This window comes from Polyodon spathula, chromosome 25 (assembly GCF_017654505.1).
Source record: "Polyodon spathula isolate WHYD16114869_AA chromosome 25, ASM1765450v1, whole genome shotgun sequence".
Lineage (NCBI taxonomy): Eukaryota > Metazoa > Chordata > Actinopteri > Acipenseriformes > Polyodontidae > Polyodon > Polyodon spathula.
In genome coordinates, this window is record NC_054558.1 from 1,332,527 (window position 1) to 1,354,047 (window position 21,521).

Below are 21,521 nucleotides of genomic sequence, written 5' to 3' on the forward strand. Positions count from 1 at the left end.
CATTACCTCAGTACGGATGTCAAGGTGTTTCCTCTTCATTTCCAGTAGAGGGACAGTCCATCATTATTTAACATCTACTGTGGGTTTGGGTGAAGAATGAGTCCAGGTCTTGAAACTAACACTAGCCTTGGGTTTCTGAACTTCCCTAGTTCAGACACGTTGTTTAAAATGACCAGGTGCCAGGTGTTTGAACAACCGGGCTCCTTGCTGTGAACTGACCCGGTGTGGGGACGAAACAGGGCTGAAATAACGGGGCACTGTTTTGACGTGTCTTTGTTGTTTTTCACAGCTACAAGAGGGTGGTGACCCAGAAGAGGGCCGGGGTGGCAGTCCTGGTGTGCTGGGCAGTGGCTTCCATCGTGGGCTTCATCCCCATGCTGGGCTGGAACAATCTACAGAAGATCAACTCCACAGACCTCCTGATCACCTGCCAGTTCGAGAACGTCATCAGCATGGAGTACATGGTTTACTTTAACTTCTTTGGCTGGGTCCTGCCCCCGCTGCTGCTCATGCTGCTAATCTACACGGAGATCTTCTGCATGATCCGCAAGCAGCTCGCCAAGAAGGTGTCGGCCAGCGCCTCCGACCCCAGCAAATATTACCACAAGGAACTGAGACTGGCCAAGTCGCTGGCGCTGGTGCTGTTTCTATTCGCAGTCAGCTGGCTACCCCTTCACGTCCTGAACTGCGTTACCTTGTTCTGTCCCTCCTGCAAAAAACCGATGGTCCTGACTTACACCGCCATATTCCTGAGCCACGGCAACTCAGCCGTGAATCCCATCATCTACGCGTTCAGGATCAGGAAATTCAGAACAGCATTTAGCACAATCTGGAGACACTACTTCTGTTGCAAGAAAACCCCCGATCCTGAGAACAATTTCCAGAACGAGAAAACTGACAATCACGCCGATCAGAACGCTCTCTGAAGCGCAGCTGCGTGACACAGACAGCTTTCACTTTTCCGTGCATTATCTATATAAGCAATAAGAGCGCAGATTATTTAAAAACCGTGCTCGGTCTGTTGCAGTAGAGCTGCGCAGTGCCTAGTGTCCGCGCTGTGAAACCGCTCCTCGTTCGCAGTAATGACCATTCATTGCCAGTTATCATGCCGGCAGAGACTTTTGAAAAATACAAGAGACAATTTTCTTTAATGAATGACTGAAATCATTGTACACTGAATAACATAAGCACATATATGATTTAAAGCCTCGACTACCATTTTCACACTAATATGGACACAATTTCCACGCACCGCTGATTTGGTAACATCTGTATTTCTATGTTGTGTCACTTAAGTTTGTTTTTCGTAGTGCTGCATATTATATTAACGTGTGTAAAGTTTTGTGGATGTTGGAAAAATGACCAGTGATTGTCATATGCAATCTATTGAAAGTGTAGCGTTGTGACCCAGAGATACAGACACAAGACCTGTTACACCTAAATAAAGAGACTTTTATCGATTGGCCTTGCTTATTGTTCTCGTATCCACTGCAACTCGTCTTTTATTTTGGAGTCAATGCATTGATCCGTCTGTTTTTAAAATTGCGTATTTAAAAAACCTAATTGTTGGAAGCCACTCATCAGATGAGCGCACTGCAATAAATGCGGTATTTTGCAGTCCTGTGCCCGCTATATTGCTCTGCCGTGTCACAGCTCCACGTGTGAAGTTATGAATGCTGGTCAGAGTTGCGTTTTTTTTTTTTTTAAAGAGCCTTTTTGTTCTAATCAGACCCGAAGGATCAATATCATGAGATCACGGTGCTGAAAAGGAAATGCTGAACACAAAGGCGGTTTTGATTTAAGATTGCTGAACGGTCTTTTTCTCCGTGTCCCTGATGCACTTGTGCGGTGCGGCTTTGCCGGTCATCTGCTTCCCGCGTGTGTCGCGGTTTTATATCCACGTGTCCGTGTGGACGCGCCGCGGCTGTCCCAGTTCCAAGTGCAGGAGTGGTGTTATGAGCCCCTCTGTGGCGGGTATCAGTAACTGCGGGTGTTAAACTAATCCAATTCCCTCCCCCTTATAGGAAGCTGCATGACTTACTCTGCCCGCTGTACATTCTCATTGATCTGATTCGCGTTTTAATTTGTCAGCGTGGTATGCGTTTGCAATGCATATACTGCATTTAAGCTGGTTTGAATGGGGGTATCTTTCCTATATCGCTGGGGTGCTGTGCTGGTTTGAATGGGGGTATCTTTCCTATATCACTGGGGTGCTGTGCTGATTTGAATGGGGGTATCTTTCCTATATCACTGGGGTGCTGTGCTGGTTTGAATGGGGGTATCTTTCCTATATCACTGGGGTGCTGTGCTGGTTTGAATGGGGGTATCTTTCCAATATTACTGGGGTGCTGTGCTGATTTGAATGGGGGTATCTCTCCTATATCACTGGGGTGCTGTGCTGGTTTGAATGGGGGTATCTTTCCTATATCACTGGGGTGCTGTGCTGGTTTGAATGGGGGTATCTTTCCTATATTGCTGGGGTGCTGTGCTGGTTTGAATGGAGTTATAGGGTTGAAAGAGACTTCAGTAGTTTTAAAAATACCAGTACTATGAGAAAGGAAACATTAGTTGTTTTTTATTGGAGAATCAACAGAGCCCACAGATTTGATAGTGTATTATAATGTTCCTGTTTCAATAGCTGTAGAATGGCTGGAATGTAGTATCCCTTAGTTAGCTTTGCAGTGTGCTCGGAGTCCCATTCAAACCCAGTGAATCTGCTGCACTCCCCCAGGCGTCCCTTCACTCTGTTCTTCTACCTGGATGCAACCTGACCCTACAACGAAATACAAAGACAAAACTACCATCACACAATGCCCCACAACGAAATACAAAGACAAAACTACCGTCACACAATGCCCTACAACGAAATACAAAGACAAAACTACCATCACACAATGCCCTACAACGAAATACAAAGACAAAACTACCGCCACACAATGCCCTACAACGAAATACAAAGACAAAACTACCGTCACACAATGCCCCACAACGAAATACAAAGACAAAACTACCGTCACACAATGCCCTACAACGAAATACAAAGACAAAACTACAGTCACACAATGCACAACGAAATACAAAGACAAAACTACCATCACACAATGCGAAATACAAAGACAAAACTACCATCACACAATGCTCTACAACGAAATACAAAGACAAAACTACCAGTCACACAATGCCCCACAACGAAATACAAAGACAAAACTACCGCCACACAATGCCCTACAACGAAATACAAAGACAAAACTACCGCCACACAATGCCCTACAACGAAATACAAAGACAAAACTACCGCCACACAATGCCCTACAACGAAATACAAAGACAAAACTACCATCACACAATGCGAAATACAAAGACAAAACTACCATCACACAATGCTCTACAACGAAATACAAAGACAAAACTACCATCACACAATGCCCTACAACGAAATACAAAGACAAAACTACCATCACACAATGCCCTACAACGAAATACAAAGACAAAACTACCATCACACAATGCCCTACAACGAAATACAAAGACAAAACTACCATCACACAATGCACAACGAAATACAAAGACAAAACTACCGCCACACAATGCCCTACAACGAAATACAAAGACAAAACTACCATCACACAATGCCCTACAACGAAATACAAAGACAAAACTACCGCCACACAATGCCCTACAACGAAATACAAAGACAAAACTACCATCACACAATGCCCTACAACGAAATACAAAGACAAAACTACCATCACACAATGCCCTACAACGAAATACAAAGACAAAACTACCATCACACAATGCCCTACAACGAAATACAAAGACAAAACTACCATCACACAATGCTCTACAACGAAATACAAAGACAAAACTACCATCACACAATGCTCTACAACGAAATACAAAGACAAAACTACCATCACACAATGCCTACAACGAAATACAAAGACAAAACTACCATCACACAATGCCCTACAACGAAATACAAAGACAAAACTACCATCACACAATGCCCTACAACGAAATACAAAGACAAAACTACAGTCACACAATGCCCTACAACGAAATACAAAGACAAAACTACCGTCACACAATGCCCTACAACGAAATACAAAGACAAAACTACCGCCACACAATGCCCCACAACGAAATACAAAGACAAAACTACCGTCACACAATGCCCTACAACGAAATACAAAGACAAAACTACCATCACACAATGCCCTACAACGAAATACAAAGACAAAACTACCATCACACAATGCCCTACAACGAAATACAAAGACAAAACTACCATCACACAATGCTCTACAACGAAATACAAAGACAAAACTACCATCACACAATGCTCTACAACGAAATACAAAGACAAAACTACCATCACACAATGCTCTACAACGAAATACAAAGACAAAACTACAGTCACACAATGACCTACAACGAAATACAAAGACAAAACTACAGTCACACAATGCCCTACAACGAAATACAAAGACAAAACTACCATCACACAATGCTCACAACGAAATACAAAGACAAAACTACCAACACAATGCCCTACAACGAAATACAAAGACAAAACTACCATCACACAATGCCCTACAACGAAATACAAAGACAAAACTACCATCACACAATGCCCTACAACGAAATACAAAGACAAAACTACCATCACACAATGCCCTACAACGAAATACAAAGACAAAACTACCATCACACAATGCCCTACAACGAAATACAAAGACAAAACTACCATCACACAATGCTCTACAACGAAATACAAAGACAAAACTACCATCACACAATGCCCCACAACGAAATACAAAGACAAAACTACCATCACACAATGCCCCACAACGAAATACAAAGACAAAACTACCATCACACAATGCCCTACAACGAAATACAAAGACAAAACTACCGTCACACAATGCCCTACAACGAAATACAAAGACAAAACTACAGTCACACAATGCCCTACAACGAAATACAAAGACAAAACTACCATCACACAATGCCCTACAACGAAATACAAAGACAAAACTACCACACACAATGCTCTACAACGAAATACAAAGACAAAACTACAATCACACAATGCCCCACAACGAAATACAAAGACAAAACTACCGCCACACAATGCCCTACAACGAAATACAAAGACAAAACTACAGTCACACAATGCCCTACAACGAAATACAAAGACAAAACTACAGTCACACAATGCTCGCAGCTGGACGTTACAGACAGAAATAACGATCATCAGAAACGTGTACAGTGTTTCCAGCCACATCCTGCTAGAAACAGGTGTGATTGGTTGGAAATATATCCGGGCATCAGCAGCTCTGATGAAGGAACTCAGCTCCCTCGATTATAATGAGTTCCTTCTAAAGAGAATGCTTGAGAAACAGGTTTTCTTTTGGTTTTGATGGCATGTCGTTCCCTGTTTGCTGGCCGTGTGCTTTCACGTGATTGCTATTCACTTTCCTCATATCAAATGTCAGCTTAGGTAAATACATGCAAACAAGCCAACAGTCTAAAGACTAAACCCTGTGCAAGTATGAAACAGAAAGTAAAAGATACATGAGCCGGGAATGAGACTGCTCCCCTTTCCCGTCACCGCCGGTAACTGGAAGGATAAGCGATTATACCCAAGACACAATGTGTGACACCCTTCCATAGCAGAGCAATGGGAAGAGCCTCAGCCAATGCAGTCTATGCTTTAAACACATCAAAACCGAGCAGGAGGGGGTTTCAAAAGTCTCTCTTTATAAGACAATGTTAAAAAATAACTTTGTAGCTGTTTCCTGTAAAACCTTATAAAGATGCAAAATGCAATTCTGCAAAATTCCCCTAAGATGAAACTGTCAATGGTAATGCACGCAGTGCGGGGCGGGGCGGGGCTAATGTAAACAGCCTGAACTGCAAACAAGGCCTTTCCAATAGCGTGTACAGGCGTTTATATTGTGTTCTTTGAAATGGTGAATAATAAACCATTAACTTCTTTAAATGAAGCTCCCTGAAATGCACCTGTGATGTCATCACTGCCAAAGCAACTCACTGGGACATCCCAATCCCCTCCTAGAATTAGCTGAGATTGAGGGGCACGAGTTACTTACCCAGCCCCCCTGCTGTGCAATCCAGTCCCCCAGGCGAGTGTTCACGAACTGTGCCATGGCACTGCGGATTGAGCTCAGTTCTGGGCACTTCTTGCGAGCGTACAAACCCAACGCCGTGGCTGCTTTAAGAGCACACATCTCCTGTCTGACATCACCACCCTGCGAAGCCCAGTTTTTACTGAGATGATCCACCGTCTGTGAAAACATAGCTGCTAGCTGGAAGGGGGGAAAAAAAGACAATTACATTCTATAAGTTATAAAAGGACAACTGGTCAGCATATTAGAGAGCCTGAGACAGATGAGGTCTCTCGCACAAACACAGGACAAAATAACTGTGTGAGTCACCAAACCAGCTTTAAACAGCCTGCGATCTTCGTCAGTATAATGGAAGAGGCTGACTCATTGGTATGTTGGGGACTGCAGGAAGTATTTGGTTTTGAGGACCTGGATGTCAGATGAGTTTTCGCATGATCCAGAGCCACAAACCCTCTCTTACGCCGCACACTGCTCAACAGGAAGTGAGGAAAGGTTGCAGAGCCAGATCAGAAGCAAGAGGATGTAGACAGTGTCACCTGATCTGCTGCTGCCATTCGGGCTTGCGTTAGAAACTCATCCATCATGGGCTGTAGCACAGCATCGTTGTATTGGTCAGCGATGCTCCGCAGCTGGTCGGCGATTATTACAGGATCAAAACTGTCATCCTCTACAGAATACACAACTGCTATTAAACACAACATTTGGAATTGTTTTAATGTCTAACAGGACCCCCTTGTAAACGAGCCCCCCGTTTCAATGAGCAAGTCTTCTGTACGATAAATAGTTTGTTCTTTGTTTTTTGTTTTTTTAATCCCTGGTCCTTCCAGTTTATAAATGAATTAACACTGTTTAAAAGAGCGCCAGTAACAAAGCGCTGCCTTGAAGTTCAGTTGAACAAAATCTTACCTTCTGGACCATCTGCAACCAAGCCTAAAAACAAACAAACAAATAAACAAAAAACACAAAAAGAATCATGACAAACCATGGTAAACTGTAGCGAATGCACTGGGGAAATTCAAAATGACCTGCATATTTACTGTGCTTCATTTCGTCAAGGGATTATATGCTACCAAAACTCTCTTTAAACCACGCTGATACAGTTAGCACTTCAAAATAAGAAACAATGCAGTTAATATTGTCTGGTAACAATGTGACACCTAGTTGTATCAGTATTCAACATATTACAGTGATGCACTGATGACCTGCAATACTAAGAACCCTTTGGGGTGGGGAATCCCACAGTTGTCGTCGGCTACTTTACAAGGAGGAATTTACACTGCCTGCTTTCCAATCCATCGGAAAACTGCAATGCCCTTCCCCTGTTCCATAAAGTCATCAAATCCCAGCTCCCTTCAATTTACAAACACATTCACAGCTTTAATTGCGCGTCAGAAACAAAGAACTGTACTTGCTTTAGTTGAAGGAAAAAACTAAACAAAAAACGAGTTACCTTCGGCGCGGAACGGAACCGAGTTTTGCAGACGAAACGGTGCTTTAGCAGACGCTGCCTTCTCGAAGGCTCGCACTGAGACTTTTGACTCGTCCTCGAAAAGACAGTTTAATATCAATTCGGTTTGGCATTCAATGTCTTTGGGGGCCATTTCTCTCTATTACCGAGCTAAACTTATTGAAAGTTTAAAGGAAAATTCAGAGCTCTGCCTCTGCATTTGACTGCTCTTTTTTATTTCTGTGTGGGTTTTTTTTAAATGTATTTCCTGTTTGCTTTCATTTCCTCAGCAGCGCAATGAACGCACTAGAGTCCAAAGTGCAGGGTATTCAATGCGCAGGCAGGGCCGGTTTTACGCACCATTCTGTATCCCGTTAGTTTTGACTCCTGAGTAGATCAAGATCGCTACACGTGAATGCGGAATGTTCCTCAACCTTATTTACATGTATTAAAATGTACATGTGTTTTAAAAAGAAAAACACAGTTTTAATTATAATGTTGCGTTTAATCAAGGGTTTCGTGTGTTGAGCAATGCAGGAGGCTGAGCGTACTGTAGAAAACCAGCGGTGTTAAATGTGCTGTTTTATTTCGCTACAGAATTAGTTTGGTCTTGTTTTCAATATTTGTTGCAAACTGCAGCAGAACTCAATGGCAGTGCCTGAGAACACAGCGGTGCTCGGGGAGAGAAATCTCAGGCATTCACATCCAGCTTTGAAAAACTGCATCTGCACAGGCGTGGAATCATGCAGAGATACAGAAATCTGTCACTTCAATTAATAAACAACCCGCAATTATATCATTTAAAAAAAGAAACTGTTGCTAAGTAAATCTGACCCTGTCTTTGGTCATATTTTCTCCATTGGAAAATTTTTTAACTCATATGAAAACAACGTCGCCATGTATTTGTTTTTTTTTGTATTGCATTTAATTTTAGAGGGTGTTGCACAGTTTTAACTTTGCCGTTTCAATTTTAAATTCAACCAAATTAGGGTTTAGGGATTGGATCTGCCCTGTTAGGGATTTGATTGGACTAAACGCCGAACTTTACATTTCTTTAATGCTGATCTAACCAACCCTTGCGGCGTTGAAATGTAACGAAATTACGACTAAGGTTGGCATGCACCCCCCCCCCCCCCCCCCCCCCCCCCCCCCCCCCCCCCCCCCCCCCCCCCCCCCCATCTTGCCGCGCCCAGGGTCTCATTCCTTTTTCGTTTACCGCGCGTTCGGACGGTTTCAAGCCTGCAGTGATTCTCAGAAGAAGAGCTCATTCTCTTCACAATCTCGGGCGTGCTGGTTTTTATTAAGTGAATGCATTGGGATTATTAGACTGTGTTTATTTTCTAGGGCATGTAAAGCAGCCCGCTGTAGTATCTCCTGACTGGCTTCACACGGGCAGGTAAGGGGGGCTGTCTGTAGCACGCATGGAACTTTAGAACACCCAAATAAGTATGAAAGGGCATCTGGTATTAATAATAATAATAATAATAATAATACGTTAGCCCGTATTCTTATCAAATTGGTACGCTAATACATTTCTGCAGGAAGAAAATGTGTTATTTTTTTCTTAAATCACGTGAATGCCAAAATATGCTTAAACAGAAATTAATGTTTTATTAGAAAAACTGCTGTCGTTTAGGTAAATTAGTAAACCAGTGTTGCTCCTTTTGCATTCTCTGAAACCGCGTCCGGGTATGGACTGCGATGCTCTGTTATAACGCTTTACCGGTTGGTTGTTTTTCAGGTGTGTTTTTGGAGAAATGAACGGGTCGGTCATCCCCCACACCCCGCTAGCCGTGGACTTCTGGCAGGTGCGGAAATGTAGCCAGGCGCGCCTGTTCTTCCTCTCTCACATGCACGCAGACCACACCAGCGGCCTGACTTCCACCTGGAGCAACAGAGCCATCTACTGCTCGCCTCTCGCCGCCAAGCTGCTCCGATTAAAGCTACAGGTACGGGAGAGGGTGCCGGCCCTGTGCACTGTAATCAGGATGACTTGAAACTCGCGCGGGCGCTGCATCCAGCCCAGGCTTTCAGAGCTGCCCTCGATTCAGGGTGTGATACAGAGGCGGCTGTAAATGCTTCACGTTATATCATGAGGTGGATCAGATTAGAGAGCGTTCTGTGCTATAGAGAGTCCACTGTAGTTTTAAAGAGCATTGTTTTGCCCAGACCTGCTTGCCTGTCTTTGCGTGTGTGTAACTGGTAGAACAGTGATCTGTTTGCACCGCTGTGGTGACATGTGGACGGGCTGTGACCACAGCTTGCTCCCTTTCCTCTGAAAGTGAAGGACAAGTGGATCCACCCCCTGGAGGTGGGACAGGCCCACCTGCTGCCCCTGGATGAGGTGGGCAAGGAGACGATGACAGTCACCCTGATCGATGCCAACCACTGCCCGGGCTCCGTCATGTTCCTGTTTGAGGGCTACTTCGGCACCATACTCTACACAGGTAAGCAGACAGGTCAATACAGGACAGAAGAAAAAGGGTTTCTTCTGCAACTGCTCTGAAGGTTGTGTGCCATAGTTACTGACTCTGCATCCTAAAATAAGGTAAACCCATAAACCACTGTTGTGTGTGTTTTTTTTGATCATTTGACAGGGTATTGCCCTAGATTACGAGCAATGTCAAAACAACAGGCTGGTGCAATTCAGGACAGTTCCTCAGTTCTGTAAAATACTCCCTATATGAGTCTCGTCTACTCCGTGGGTTTTTTGTTTCTCCCAAATTAAATTCACTTTTAATTGAGCGCTATGTGAAACAGGGTTTTGTTTTCAGTTTTTATTTATTTGGTAAGATTATTTTGGTTCTGTTTAGTTTAACTTTTTTTTTTTAAATTGCTGCATGCACAATAAACAAACAAACAAAAAGCAGCTTGCGAGTCCCTTTCAGTTTCAGTTCTCTCTTTCTGTGACAGTGCAGACTCATCCGTCCATGTGTTGTGAGCAGCAGTGCCGCTCGGGGGGTGTCGTTGCTGCTTGGCTGTGCTGTTTATGCAGCATTCTCATGAAGCGATATTAACACAACGCTGCACGTTTTGGTTTTTGTGTTTTATTTTTTCCTTTCAGTTTCTTTTTTAGTTTTTAAACATTTTTCCATTTTCCAGCACTTGTTGAGGAAAATGTTTTTTGTTGTCTCGTATTAAATACTAAGTTGTAAAGCCACACACCTTAAAAGGCCAAATGTAGTTGGTTTCTTGACTAACCTCTAGATGTCTAGTTTCACCAGATTTGTGTGTTCCTTGCTCCCTCCTTCACTCGCTCTCCCTCGCACTCTGTCTCTTTCTCTCCCTCCCTCACTCTGTCTCTATATATCTTTCTCTCTCTCTCTGTCAGGTGATTTCCGCTACACCCCGTTGATGCTGAGGGAGCCGTGTCTCAGTAAGCACAAGCAGATTGACGTGCTCTACCTGGACAACACCAACGCGAGCCGAGACCGGGTCCTGCCGTCCCGGAGCCAGGCCACCCAGAGGATCAAAGAGCTCATCCGCCAGCACCCCGAGCACGACATTGTCATCGGTAAGAGCGTCAGCAGTGGCTTTCAAACCCGCTGGGGAGGCCGCGCTTTCTGCGTAGGTCTGGATCGTCTAATTGTGAAATTTGCCAAGGACGTTTGTGTAAGCTATCAGAATCTGGAAGTGTATGCAGTCTGCCTGCATTCTGTGGCTGTAGGTCATGGTGAATTTTACTCTTTGGATGAATGTCTCTGACATGCTTGTCTGCATTGGCAGCGTTATCACTTTATCTCTGTCATTTCTGTTTGGGTGTGTTGTCTTGCACCTGCACTACACAACGCTGCGTTTCCTTTCTCTCCCTCTCCCTCTCGCACACACAGGCCTTTACAAACTGGGCAAGGAGTCTCTGCTGGTGGAGCTGGCGTTGGAGTTCCAGTCGTGGGTGGTGGTGAGCCCTGAGCGGATGGAGACCATGCGTGTGCTGGGCCTCCCGGACGTGTTTGTCACAGAGGAGGGGGCTGGCAGATTCAGAGTGGTGGAGCAGAGAGAGGTCAAGCACTCCGCCCTGATTCAGTGGAACACCCAGCACCCAACCCTGGCCATCCTGCCCACCAGCCGCCCGCTGACCCCCTGGCACTGCAACCTGCACGTAGTGCCCTACTCCGACCACTCCTCCTTCCAGGAGCTGGAGGAATTTGTCTTGGCCCTGGAGCCCGGCTCTGTGATCCCCATCGTCAGATCAGCCGCGTGTAACTTCTCTGCTTACCTGAGTCAGCGGGAGCAGAGACCTCCAGTGGAGGTGCCCGAATCTGTGCAGCTGTTTATGAAGAAGGACCCCGACCCTCCAGTTAAGCTTGTGCCGGGACCACCCAGACACGGCCCCCCTGTCCCCAGGGGGGTGATGTTTGAGTCCCCGGAGCACAAGCCCAGACCAAACCAGCGCCAGGAGGAAGACCGTGACAAGACTGGACCCCCTCTAGACAAGCAAGAGTCCCAGTGCCAGGACCCTGATTTCCCACAGAAAGTGCTGGGAGACTGCAGCAGAGCTGTCATCCAGGTAGCAGTTAGGCGCAGAAAGAAACCCCCTCAATCACTTGCTTCTTGCGAAAGGAATAGAAAGCAGATGAAGCTGGATGATGTGTGGTGTAGGAATGGACTCGGTTCTCCAACACAGGCTTCAGGTAACACACTTGAGGACAACCCAACCCTGAAGTCTTCCTGCAAGCTGTTCACTCCCCCTAAGAGACTCAATGAGTTGAAAGCAGAGGACGGAGACACCAGTGGGCTGCAAGAGCCGTCAAGAAGAGAAGCAGGCTGCAACGCAGAGGGTCTGGTGTGCCGTGCTTGGCAGGGAGTCTCCCTGAGGCCGTGGAAAGCTGAGAACGAGTCTGTGAGGCCGAGTGGGAGCGGCGGGCTTGTGAGGGGATCTGGAGCCGAGGCAGAGTCAGCCTGGCTGTCTAAGAACACTGAAGCTGAAACCTGTCTTGAGCACACAAGAAACGCAGTGCCTGAAAGACAGCCTGTAGATAGAGCTGGATCCACCGGCCTCTCGTTTCCAGAGTCTGCTGATTTTATGACAGGAGCGCCGGTCCGAGCTGCCAGCTGCAAGGCTCTTGCAGTTATTTCCAGTCACCTTGCGGAGAAGTACCGTCTCGCCCCCTTCAATCATGCGGGGCAGCGGAAACCAACTTTCGATGAGCTTGTGGAAAGATGCACCGGGACATCCCAGAGCTCCTGAAACGCAACGGAGATGAAACCCTTTTGTTGCATCAGGTCCAGCTCGATCTGTTCTACAATGCCAGTACCTGAGAGAGGAAGCTGTTTGAAGCTCTTCTCTGTGTACCGGAGCCTGGGTAGCCCTCTCTGTGCTTGTAAATCTTATCTCGACTCCGAGTCGCTGAACACTGTGAGGTGTGGCTGCAGTGTGGTAACTGCTGTTACACTGTGTGCTGTTCGCAGTGCTGGAAGAGCAGGCTGCGAGTTGTACACTCTGTGATTTTCAAGTTATTTCGGTGTAGATTTGGTCTTGATTAAGTAGTCTTGTTAAACTGGGTTGTTCTGAAGCTCAGCATCTTGTGCTTTTGGTGCAAAAAAAAGATGAAACTAACCTGTGCCATTACTTTGTCCTGGGCTGGGAGAGAGCAGTATGCACTGTTTTGTAAGTTGTTAAATACTGCATTAGTGCTTTTTGTTTTTAACACTTGTATCTTCATTGTGTCTGATTGTCTTTGTCTAGTATAGGTGCAGTGCTGTACTGTGGTGTTTAGAGCCACTGCTGTACCTGAATGTGTTCATTTATAACGCCCCGTCATTAATAAAGCATCTATACTGTAGTATAGCCTCTCCCTCGGAGACGCAGTATTTTCACACATTCGATGAACTCCTGGAAGCAGTTCAGTGGGATGGGACTGGTTCTGCTGTAGACTTCATTTACTGTTTATATTCATTTGTATTCATTTCAAAGTTATAGAGATTTTCATACATTATTCAATTACAATTCACAACGCACTCCCCTTAACACAGCATTTAAAATGCTTTTAGTGCTTTTAATAGGGGTTTCTGAAGTATGTGTTTTAAAGTAACTCCTGAGCATTGGGACATTTACTGTACGATTTTTCTTTTGCAAGGAATTTGAACAGAAAGTGCAGGACAGATGGTGGCACTTTGTGAATACCTGCCTGCCTCGTTCTTAACGGCTCAGTGAAGCGAAACAATCATTTGATTGTGAAGACAGCGTTGAGGGAAGATGCGCTGTCATCATGCATGTGTTACTCTGTGTTCCTGATTGGACGCGGGTACAGCACGGAGGGGTGTGCTGGAGGTTTGGATTGACAAGGGGCAGCACTCGTGCACGTGCTGTTATTAGATCATTAAGCGTTAAGGGATACCGATCCCAGGTGTTAGCGGAAGGGCGTGACTGCGTTCCAAAGGGTTCTTCAGAAGAGCACATGTTTACAGGACTGTACAGAACTCAAAGGTATGACAAGCAAGAGAAAGCAGCACACAGGTCAACCCCAGTTCCCTTACAGGAGCCCCAGTAGCCCAAAATTAAGCCGTGTGAACTGGCAGCTGCTATTTTTGGAACATACAGCTATAGCCAAAAGTTGTGCATCTCCTGTAGAATGAACTCATTTTGCTTCATAAAGTCAAATGAAGAATTATGTCATTTATCATATAGAATTACACACGGCTTTGTAGTTTTCCATATACTGAACAGAAAACTGGCAAATCCACAAATTTCACATTTCAAAATCTAATGTGAAGTAGGGTACTACTGTTATGGCTTCCAGTAGACTCTTGCAATGTCATTTTGTAGTTTCTTTGATAACATGATGCTAAATAAAAGATCAACATTATTATTATTATTATTGTATTTTGTTATTGCATCTCAAAAAATTCAAGGTGATGCAAAACTTTTGGCCGTAGCTACTAATACAACTATCCGATTTTTCTGGAGAGTGGTGGCGTCTTCAGGCTGTTCTTGAGCAAAGTGTGACTCATGTTCTAGGAATGGAGCGTGGTGTTCTTGTCCTGTGATGACCTGCAGCCACACCACAGCGTCCTTTGTGTGATTCTCTTCACGTTGATTGTCATCAAACTACATTCTAGTTCCATATGAAGAAAGAACATCTTGTAAGGGTAAACACAGCTGTTTAGTTTTAACAGAGAGCCAGATACAGTGAAGCTTAACCAGGCTCTTACATGTGCCATTGCTTGGAAACGGGGCTGTTTGTGCCACTCCAGTGAACGGCTTGAACGACTTCTGTTTTGTTTGTCGCAGCTCACTAGAAATAAACTTCCCAGTCGATCATTTTAGGAGCTCCCGATGTGCACAAAGAGGTGTTACACAGAAAGTGGTGGACTAGCTGCACAAAGCTATTGGTGCCGTGCAAAGCTTGCTTCGCTGGAATGCATTTATTTAGTTGGTTTATTTTATAATTCCTGTCCGAAGGGGATATAATGGAAACAGACATGTGTCATACTTCGCATTTATCTAGAGAACTGCTTGTCCAGTTGTGGCGAGATCACTGTGCTAATGTCCATCTCTCTGTTCCACATCTGGGGGGTGGGGGCGCAATGCCCCCTGTTCCACGTTTAGTTTGAAGGTTTTGCTGTAGCAAGATGTTGAGCAACCCAGTAACACGCCAAGCCTTGCCTAAGAGACGGCATGTTCTTGATGCACGGGTGACATCATCTTGGAGGGAGGGGCTTCTGCAGGTTCAGAGTATATAGATGCCGATCAGGTGATGCACACAGACTCCCGGACACAGCAGGTATTGCAGTAGCTGCACAGAGAGAACACAGCCATACGGGGATGTCATCTTGCCAAGACAGCAACTCGCTCCCCCCACACTCCACGGTGGGGTCTGCAGGGTTTTCCAGCCCGGGACTGGCGCTTGGAGAGGGGGAATGTGAAAGAGCCAGGATGGAAGGATTTCGCCTGGACAGGTGAGTCTGACCGCATTGGAAGCTGTAGTCAGTAATGCAACATCAAGTTAGGTTCTACTGCGACACACCTGATTACAGCTCTAACATTGTTTAAGAGAGAATTACAATGAAATAGCAATCTACCAGTCTATCAAAAAGATACCCACCTTTATCACTCAGTCTATGGGTTTGTGTCCTTTTATCTCAAGCTCTGATTTCTAATAGTCCCACAGGAGCGAGTGCTGGGCAGACAGAGTCCCAGAAGAGAAGGGGGCTGGCTGTGCGGTTCAGAGGGGTGGAGGTGGAGATTCAGGGCAGGCAGATTTTGAGAGACGTCGCTGGCACTGTCCTGCCGGGAGAGCTGCTGGCATTGATGGGGCCCAGCGGTGAGTGTATAATGGTAGTAAAATAAAAATCTACCAGTATTATTCCTTATGTTACAGTAAGTGGTTTCTCTTGCAGGTGCTGGTAAAACCACCCTGCTCAGTGTCCTCACTGGGAGAATACAAGCAAAGTCAGGGCAGGTCACCTTAGATGACCGACCGCTGACCAAAAGCCTGAGAAGAATGCTGTGCTATGTCATGCAGCAGGATATATTTTTCCCCTATCTGACTGTGAAAGATACATTAATGGTGAGTCTTTACTAGTTTGAAATGATTTTTCTATGTTGAATTGCAGTGCTTTTTTTTCTGAAATTAAACCGCTGAATTCAGAGAATTACTTCTGTAAGATGAGGCTTTGCATCTGTACAGTTTGGAACAGTGTTATTTGCATGGGCGTTTTTTCGTTGGATTTGAATGAATGCACGATAAGACTCCATTTGAATGAATGCACGGTAGACTCATTTTGAATGAATGCACGGTAGACTCATTTTGTGTTCTGTTTTTGTTTTAGTGCCAGGCTCATCTAAGATTGCCAGATTCTGTTACTTTTGCAGAGAAAGAAAAAATAATTTCGGTATTGGTGGATGAGCTTGGCATCAAGAAATGTCTTAATACCAGTAAGTCGTCTTACAACAGTGCCACACAGTGACTGGAGGTGTGAATTGCACGAATCAACACATGGTCCAGCTAACCACACGCACGCACATGTGCGTGTTGCGTACACTGGGTTTGTGGTTTATAGTATTACAGCTGGGAAATGCTTTTCTAGGCTAGCGTTTTGACGCGCTCATGAACATGTGGTGTGTGTTCTTATGTTGCAGTTATTGGGAATGACTTTGTGAGAGGTGTGTCAGGCGGGGAGAAGAAGAGAGTCAATATTGCGTGTGAATTACTGACCGACCCTTCAGTCATGATACTAGATGTAAGCAAAGATGTTTTTACTGCTCTCAAATCTGTAAACTGTTTTTTTTTTCTTTTTTTTTAGAATTGTAAGACATTCTAATTGTGTTCTTTAACTGATGTCTCGCTGTCTTCTTCTTCATTTCAGGAACCTACGTCTGGTTTGGACTCCAGTACATCCCATAGTCTCATCGCCTCTCTGAAACACTACGCAGTCAAGCACCGGAAAACCATCATCAGCTCCATTCACCAGCCGTCCTCCCCGGTATTCCACATGTTTGATAAACTGCTCCTCATGTCTGACGGAGAGGTACGTCTTGTGGTTTTAGGTTAACTTTGTACGGGACTGATTTCCAGACACGGCTCAACCAGGTCCACACCTGTGCAGGCACGTGGTTTGTTGCACGCAGATCCCGTGGCACAGGGTAGAGCAGGGTTGTAAATTCGAGCCACTGGGTAACTGCTTTTTCACAACGTGTTGTTTAAAGACGTGCCCCGTCTAGAACGGCGATTCCCCTCCAGTTATATCCGCGTCTGATTTGCAGGTTGCATATTACGGACCTGCTTCCAGGATTGTGGATTTCTTCGCTGACCTAGGAATGCCGTGCACACCGCTCTACAATCCTGCTGATTACATGTGTGAGTTCAGGCTGTAGACTGTGTGCACTGACACGCTTTCAGCCAATAGCATGCTCTGACCTGCTGATATGACCCGGGAAGCGCAAGTTTCTTGAGGATAAGGCATACAGCAAACCTGAGAACTTTCTTTCATCAAAATGTTATCATTTTGTAGAAAATTGAGGGTGAAAACCAGATTTGTGGAATCGCAAGCAGAAAGCGAGCGATAAAATAAATGCATTGGAATTGATCAGGTCCTCACTTTTTTATATCTGTTGTCATCTGTTTGCAGTGGACAAAGTGAAAGAGTCTCCGGAGGTCAGGCAGGACATTGTGGACTATTCAAATAAATTCCGGTAAGATAACTGATGCCACTGAAATAGAGCTTGCCTCACTCCCTCGTCTCCCTTGTGCAGTTTCCTGCCTTCCCCGTCACTCAACACTGCCCACTGAGCCACACTGCCTTCCTCCCAGTCCCTCGGCTCAAACCCCTTGAGACCAGCTTCTTCCCTCTCTGCTCAACCCACTGAACCCCCTTCTCTTACCTTGAGCCCCTTTGTAACCCAGCAATGCTTTGTGCTGCTTTTATTTCCAGTGTCAGCTCTGTTGAGTGCCCTCTGCTTTCTCATGACAAAGCCGACACGCATCTGCAGTCGATGGCGGGAGGGCTGTCTGAGGTTAAGGTCGTGGCCACAGATCGGGAGGGAGGTATGCACAAGTTTATTGGAAAGAGTTTGGCATCACATATAAAACTCCAATTCGGAGCTTCAAACTCACACTAGCTCACACCCAGTCCTGGGACTCCCCTATTTTAGGGTTATTATTGAAATGGCAGGACAATCAGACCCAGTCTCATTTGAGGTGACCTTAGGGCAGTTGAATATTTTTTTTTAGTAAGTCTTGCTATCCAGAAATGGCTGGAGATGCAGTTAAAATATAAAAGCTAAACCCCATCCCCTCTTAGGAAGTAAGCCCGTTGTAGCCCCTGGTTTTGGAGGGCTAGATAAATCTACTCTGGGGATCCGATCGGGCCTCCGTTCATTTGGCGTGTTTTCCTGCCTGTGAATGCAGCCGGGGCCGAGCTGGTCGAGGTGGAAAGTCCGCAGTGGGCCTCCTCTTTCTGGATGCAGCTCCGCACGCTGACAGCTCGCAGTTTCAAACAGCAGCTGCCGCAGATCCTGTCCCTCGTCAGCGTGATAAAGACCTTGGTCATGGCCGTCATCCCCGGGCTCATCTGGTTTCAAGTGCCCAGAGAGGAGGACCAGATCCGAGCTCGCTGTGGAATGGTGAGGATTTCCCCAGAATTCATCACACAGCAGGGTCCAGTGAAGCCTCTCCCATCCTGACTGATTGGGCCCGGGGGTGCTTGGATTACACTGAAATAGCTTCAAACACTTTCCAGGAACTGTTCTCTACATAGCAGAGATTGAGGGCTGACTAGTGGATTATCTCTGCAGTCAGGGTAGAGGAGCAGAGGGAATAAGGCTGGGGTTACCAGAAGCTGTCTGGATAATAGAGGCGTTGTCTCAGCGAGATTGCTCCCAGACTATGGGAAGCCCACACTTCTCCAGCACTGTGCTGTCTTCCCTCGTCATGTAAAGTGTGGAGAATCTACTCTGTGCGCACTTTAAGGTTTTGGGTAGTTCTTGTACTGTTAGCGTTTGATAGTAGGAATGCATTTTCAGTGTTTTATCTGGTTCTATTGCAGCTGTTTTATCTTGTCCTCTATTGGTTCATCGCACCCATTTACATCGCATTACCATCTTGTAAGTATTAGTATTATTAACACAACTAGAAACAAACCTGTTTCACTTTTTTCTATGTTGCCTTTACATGTGCTTGACGAGAGGTTGCAACAGTATACAGTTATAAATGTGACATGCAAAACTGTCCCTTATAATAGGGAAAGCACAGGAAAAGCGTAGTGCAGTGAAAGCGAATGGCAAGCACTGTAAAGCACACAGAGACATGGTAAAGAATAGTACTGTGGTAAGCTGGCAAATGCATCGTATGACCATGAGAAAATAGAAAAAGGGATGTGCAGATTTACTCTGGTAAACTTTTATAAGGTGAGGAACGTAGTTTTCCAGAGTCTTTAGTTGGCATAACTGCACCTAAACCAGTGCCTTCAATGGAGTCATGAAACTGTTAAAGCCACAAATCAAAACGTTCAAGAAGTTAAACCCGATTGTGATCTCTCTCTCTCAGTCCCAGCGGAGCGTCCGATAATCAACAAGGAGCGCCTGGCTGGGTCGTACCGCCTGTCAGCATATTTCCTGGCCAAGTTGTTGAGTGAGCTGCCCCTGGTGATCCCCCAGCTCCTGGTGCACGTCAGCATTTCCTTCTGGCTGACTGGACTCAACGGACCTGGAGCCTACTTCGCTGACATGGGCATCATCACTCTGACCACCATCACCTCACAGGTACAGACTGCCGCTCTGCAAAACCTGACTGACACTGGCTGGCTGTGTCCCTGCTAGTGTAACAAACAATCTGGAAATGACACACAGTCTGTCTCTCCCCCAGGCTCTGGGGTTGCTGATCAGTGTTACATTCCTGCGCATAGACCAGGCCATGGCTGTTGGCATGTCGCTGATGATCCTTATGATTCTACTGGGCGGATTTTTCATCCAGAAGCTCCCTTTTTGGCTGGTCTGGCTGCGGTACCTGGCTGTCATCCTGTTCTCTTTCCACGCCACGGTCCAGCTCGAATTTAGAGACAACGCCTCTTTCAGGTAAGCTGGATTGGAGTTCATCTAGACGGGTCGCTCTGATTGTTAGCCATGCAGTAATTCAGGTAGACCCTTTCCCCGCCGCCCCCCACACACGGCAGGGTTCCTGTCTGTGGTCAGCCTGACCCTGCTGGGCTCTCTGTTTGTATTGCAGGTGTGCGAGCCAGTCCTTCTACCCACACTGTGCAGCAGCACATCTGAACAACCCCAACGAGACGGCCTACATCCCAGCCCAGGAGATCCTGGATCAGTTCAGCATTCCTCTCCCCATCTGGGGCAACATCCTGGTCCTTGTGCTCTACATCCTGGCTTTCCAAGTGGCCGCCTATCTGATTCTGAGATTTGTACGAACGCCAGGCAAGTAAACGACCCCCGGAACACACGCACAGGAAATAAAGGAGCTGCTCTGCCGTCATCAGAAGAATGAAATGGGAAGTGAAATGCGCCGGCAACAGTGGACTATTGAACTGAATAGAGGGGAGGTGCGGGGGAGCCCTACTGTGCACTTTGTAAATATGCCATGTACAGTATGGGAATGTGTGTGTGTGTGTGTGTCATATATATATATATATATATATATATATATATATATATATATATATATATATATATATATATATATATATATATATATATATATATATATATATATATATATGTGTGTGTTGTATTGTTTTATATTGGAGGTAATGAGGTTAAAAAAAACTAGTCATCAGTAAAGGGCTTTTTACTTGAAACTGCTTCAGGTGACCATAATCATGTATTTATCCACATTAAACTTTACTGCATTACCCAGCTGTGGGTTGTTTGTAACTTGGAACTTTTTAATGGATTTCATTTTATTGATATGGATAATTATACAGCGAAAAGCATGACTGTTTTTGGTTAAAAAAAAAAATAAAAATAGTTCATGTTATTGTGTGTATTTGTGTTAAATTTGCAATAAAACAAAAAGAACACACCTTTTCTGTTTTTATAACTGTGATATTAATTACCCACCTAATACAGTTTACACTGGACAGAATGAATAAATCAATGAATGAATAAATTAACGCTCTCCGTCCGCTCAGAGTTTGTCCCTCTTAAGGCGGGACAGTTGGCAAATCTCTCCAAGCAGCCGGATATGCTCTCCGTTTGCAGCCAATTAGAGTGGAGCATCGGAACCCGGTCAGCCAATCAGCGAGTACCGCAGTGACAGACGGGAAGTGAAAAAAACAAAAACAGGAGAGCCCGGCTTGTCACTGCTTCGCTGTTGGGCTTTTTATAAGACATTAGCACGCTGTCCTGTCCTGAGAGTCCGGGAGTCTGAGCTGCAGAGTGCTGTGTAACAGGGAGCAGCGGTGACACCTACAGGCACAGCAGGGGTGTGTGTGTGTGCATGCTACCATGAGAAGAAGTGTGATCAGAGTTA

At 45.4% G+C, this 21,521-nt stretch overlaps 4 protein-coding genes across 6 annotated transcripts in view; 3 read left to right on the top strand and 1 right to left on the bottom strand.

Moving 5' to 3' along the window:
- The window catches only part of LOC121299737 (adenosine receptor A1-like), a 4,209-nt gene extending 2,749 nt beyond the window's left edge, over positions 1–1,460 (top strand). The window contains exon 2 of the mRNA XM_041227728.1: positions 290–1,460. Within this exon, the coding sequence (XP_041083662.1) occupies positions 290–926 (637 nt within the window). The 3' untranslated portion in view covers positions 927–1,460. The remainder of the gene's footprint in view (positions 1–289) is intronic.
- A 1,098-nt stretch (positions 1,461–2,558) lies between these two features.
- LOC121299746 (bcl-2-like protein 15) lies at positions 2,559–7,886 on the bottom strand. Its single transcript, XM_041227747.1, has 5 exons — positions 7,603–7,886; positions 7,059–7,082; positions 6,689–6,819; positions 6,117–6,332; positions 2,559–2,773 (listed from the first exon to the last, which is right to left on the bottom strand). Exons 1-5 carry the CDS (start codon positions 7,751–7,753, stop codon positions 2,753–2,755), a joined length of 543 nt encoding a protein of 180 aa, XP_041083681.1. The 5' UTR covers positions 7,754–7,886; the 3' UTR covers positions 2,559–2,752.
- Positions 7,887–8,834: 948 nt separating this feature from the next.
- Positions 8,835–14,334, top strand: LOC121299724 (5' exonuclease Apollo-like). 2 transcript variants are annotated; one of them, XM_041227700.1, is made up of 5 exons: positions 8,835–8,995; positions 9,341–9,560; positions 9,893–10,046; positions 10,931–11,113; positions 11,430–14,334. In XM_041227700.1, the coding sequence occupies exons 2-5, from the start codon at positions 9,357–9,359 to the stop codon at positions 12,785–12,787; spliced, it is 1,899 nt and encodes a 632-aa protein (XP_041083634.1). In that variant the 5' UTR covers positions 8,835–8,995; positions 9,341–9,356; the 3' UTR covers positions 12,788–14,334. The 2 variants fall into 2 exon arrangements, with proteins under 2 accessions (XP_041083634.1, XP_041083633.1); XM_041227699.1 differs by having other exon boundaries at positions 9,341–9,548; positions 9,882–10,046; positions 11,430–14,333.
- An 817-nt stretch (positions 14,335–15,151) lies between these two features.
- Positions 15,152–20,681, top strand: LOC121299723 (ABC transporter G family member 14-like). Of its 2 annotated transcripts, XM_041227697.1 has the most exons (14): positions 15,186–15,498; positions 15,703–15,863; positions 15,940–16,109; positions 16,372–16,477; positions 16,682–16,782; positions 16,909–17,070; positions 17,306–17,399; positions 17,671–17,734; positions 17,974–18,086; positions 18,450–18,664; positions 19,087–19,144; positions 19,587–19,801; positions 19,905–20,113; positions 20,265–20,677. In XM_041227697.1, the coding sequence occupies exons 1-14, from the start codon at positions 15,365–15,367 to the stop codon at positions 20,473–20,475; spliced, it is 2,013 nt and encodes a 670-aa protein (XP_041083631.1). In that variant the 5' UTR covers positions 15,186–15,364; the 3' UTR covers positions 20,476–20,677. The 2 variants fall into 2 exon arrangements, with proteins under 2 accessions (XP_041083632.1, XP_041083631.1); XM_041227698.1 differs by lacking the exon at positions 19,905–20,113 and having other exon boundaries at positions 15,152–15,498; positions 20,265–20,681.
- The last annotated feature ends 840 nt before the right edge of the window (positions 20,682–21,521 follow it).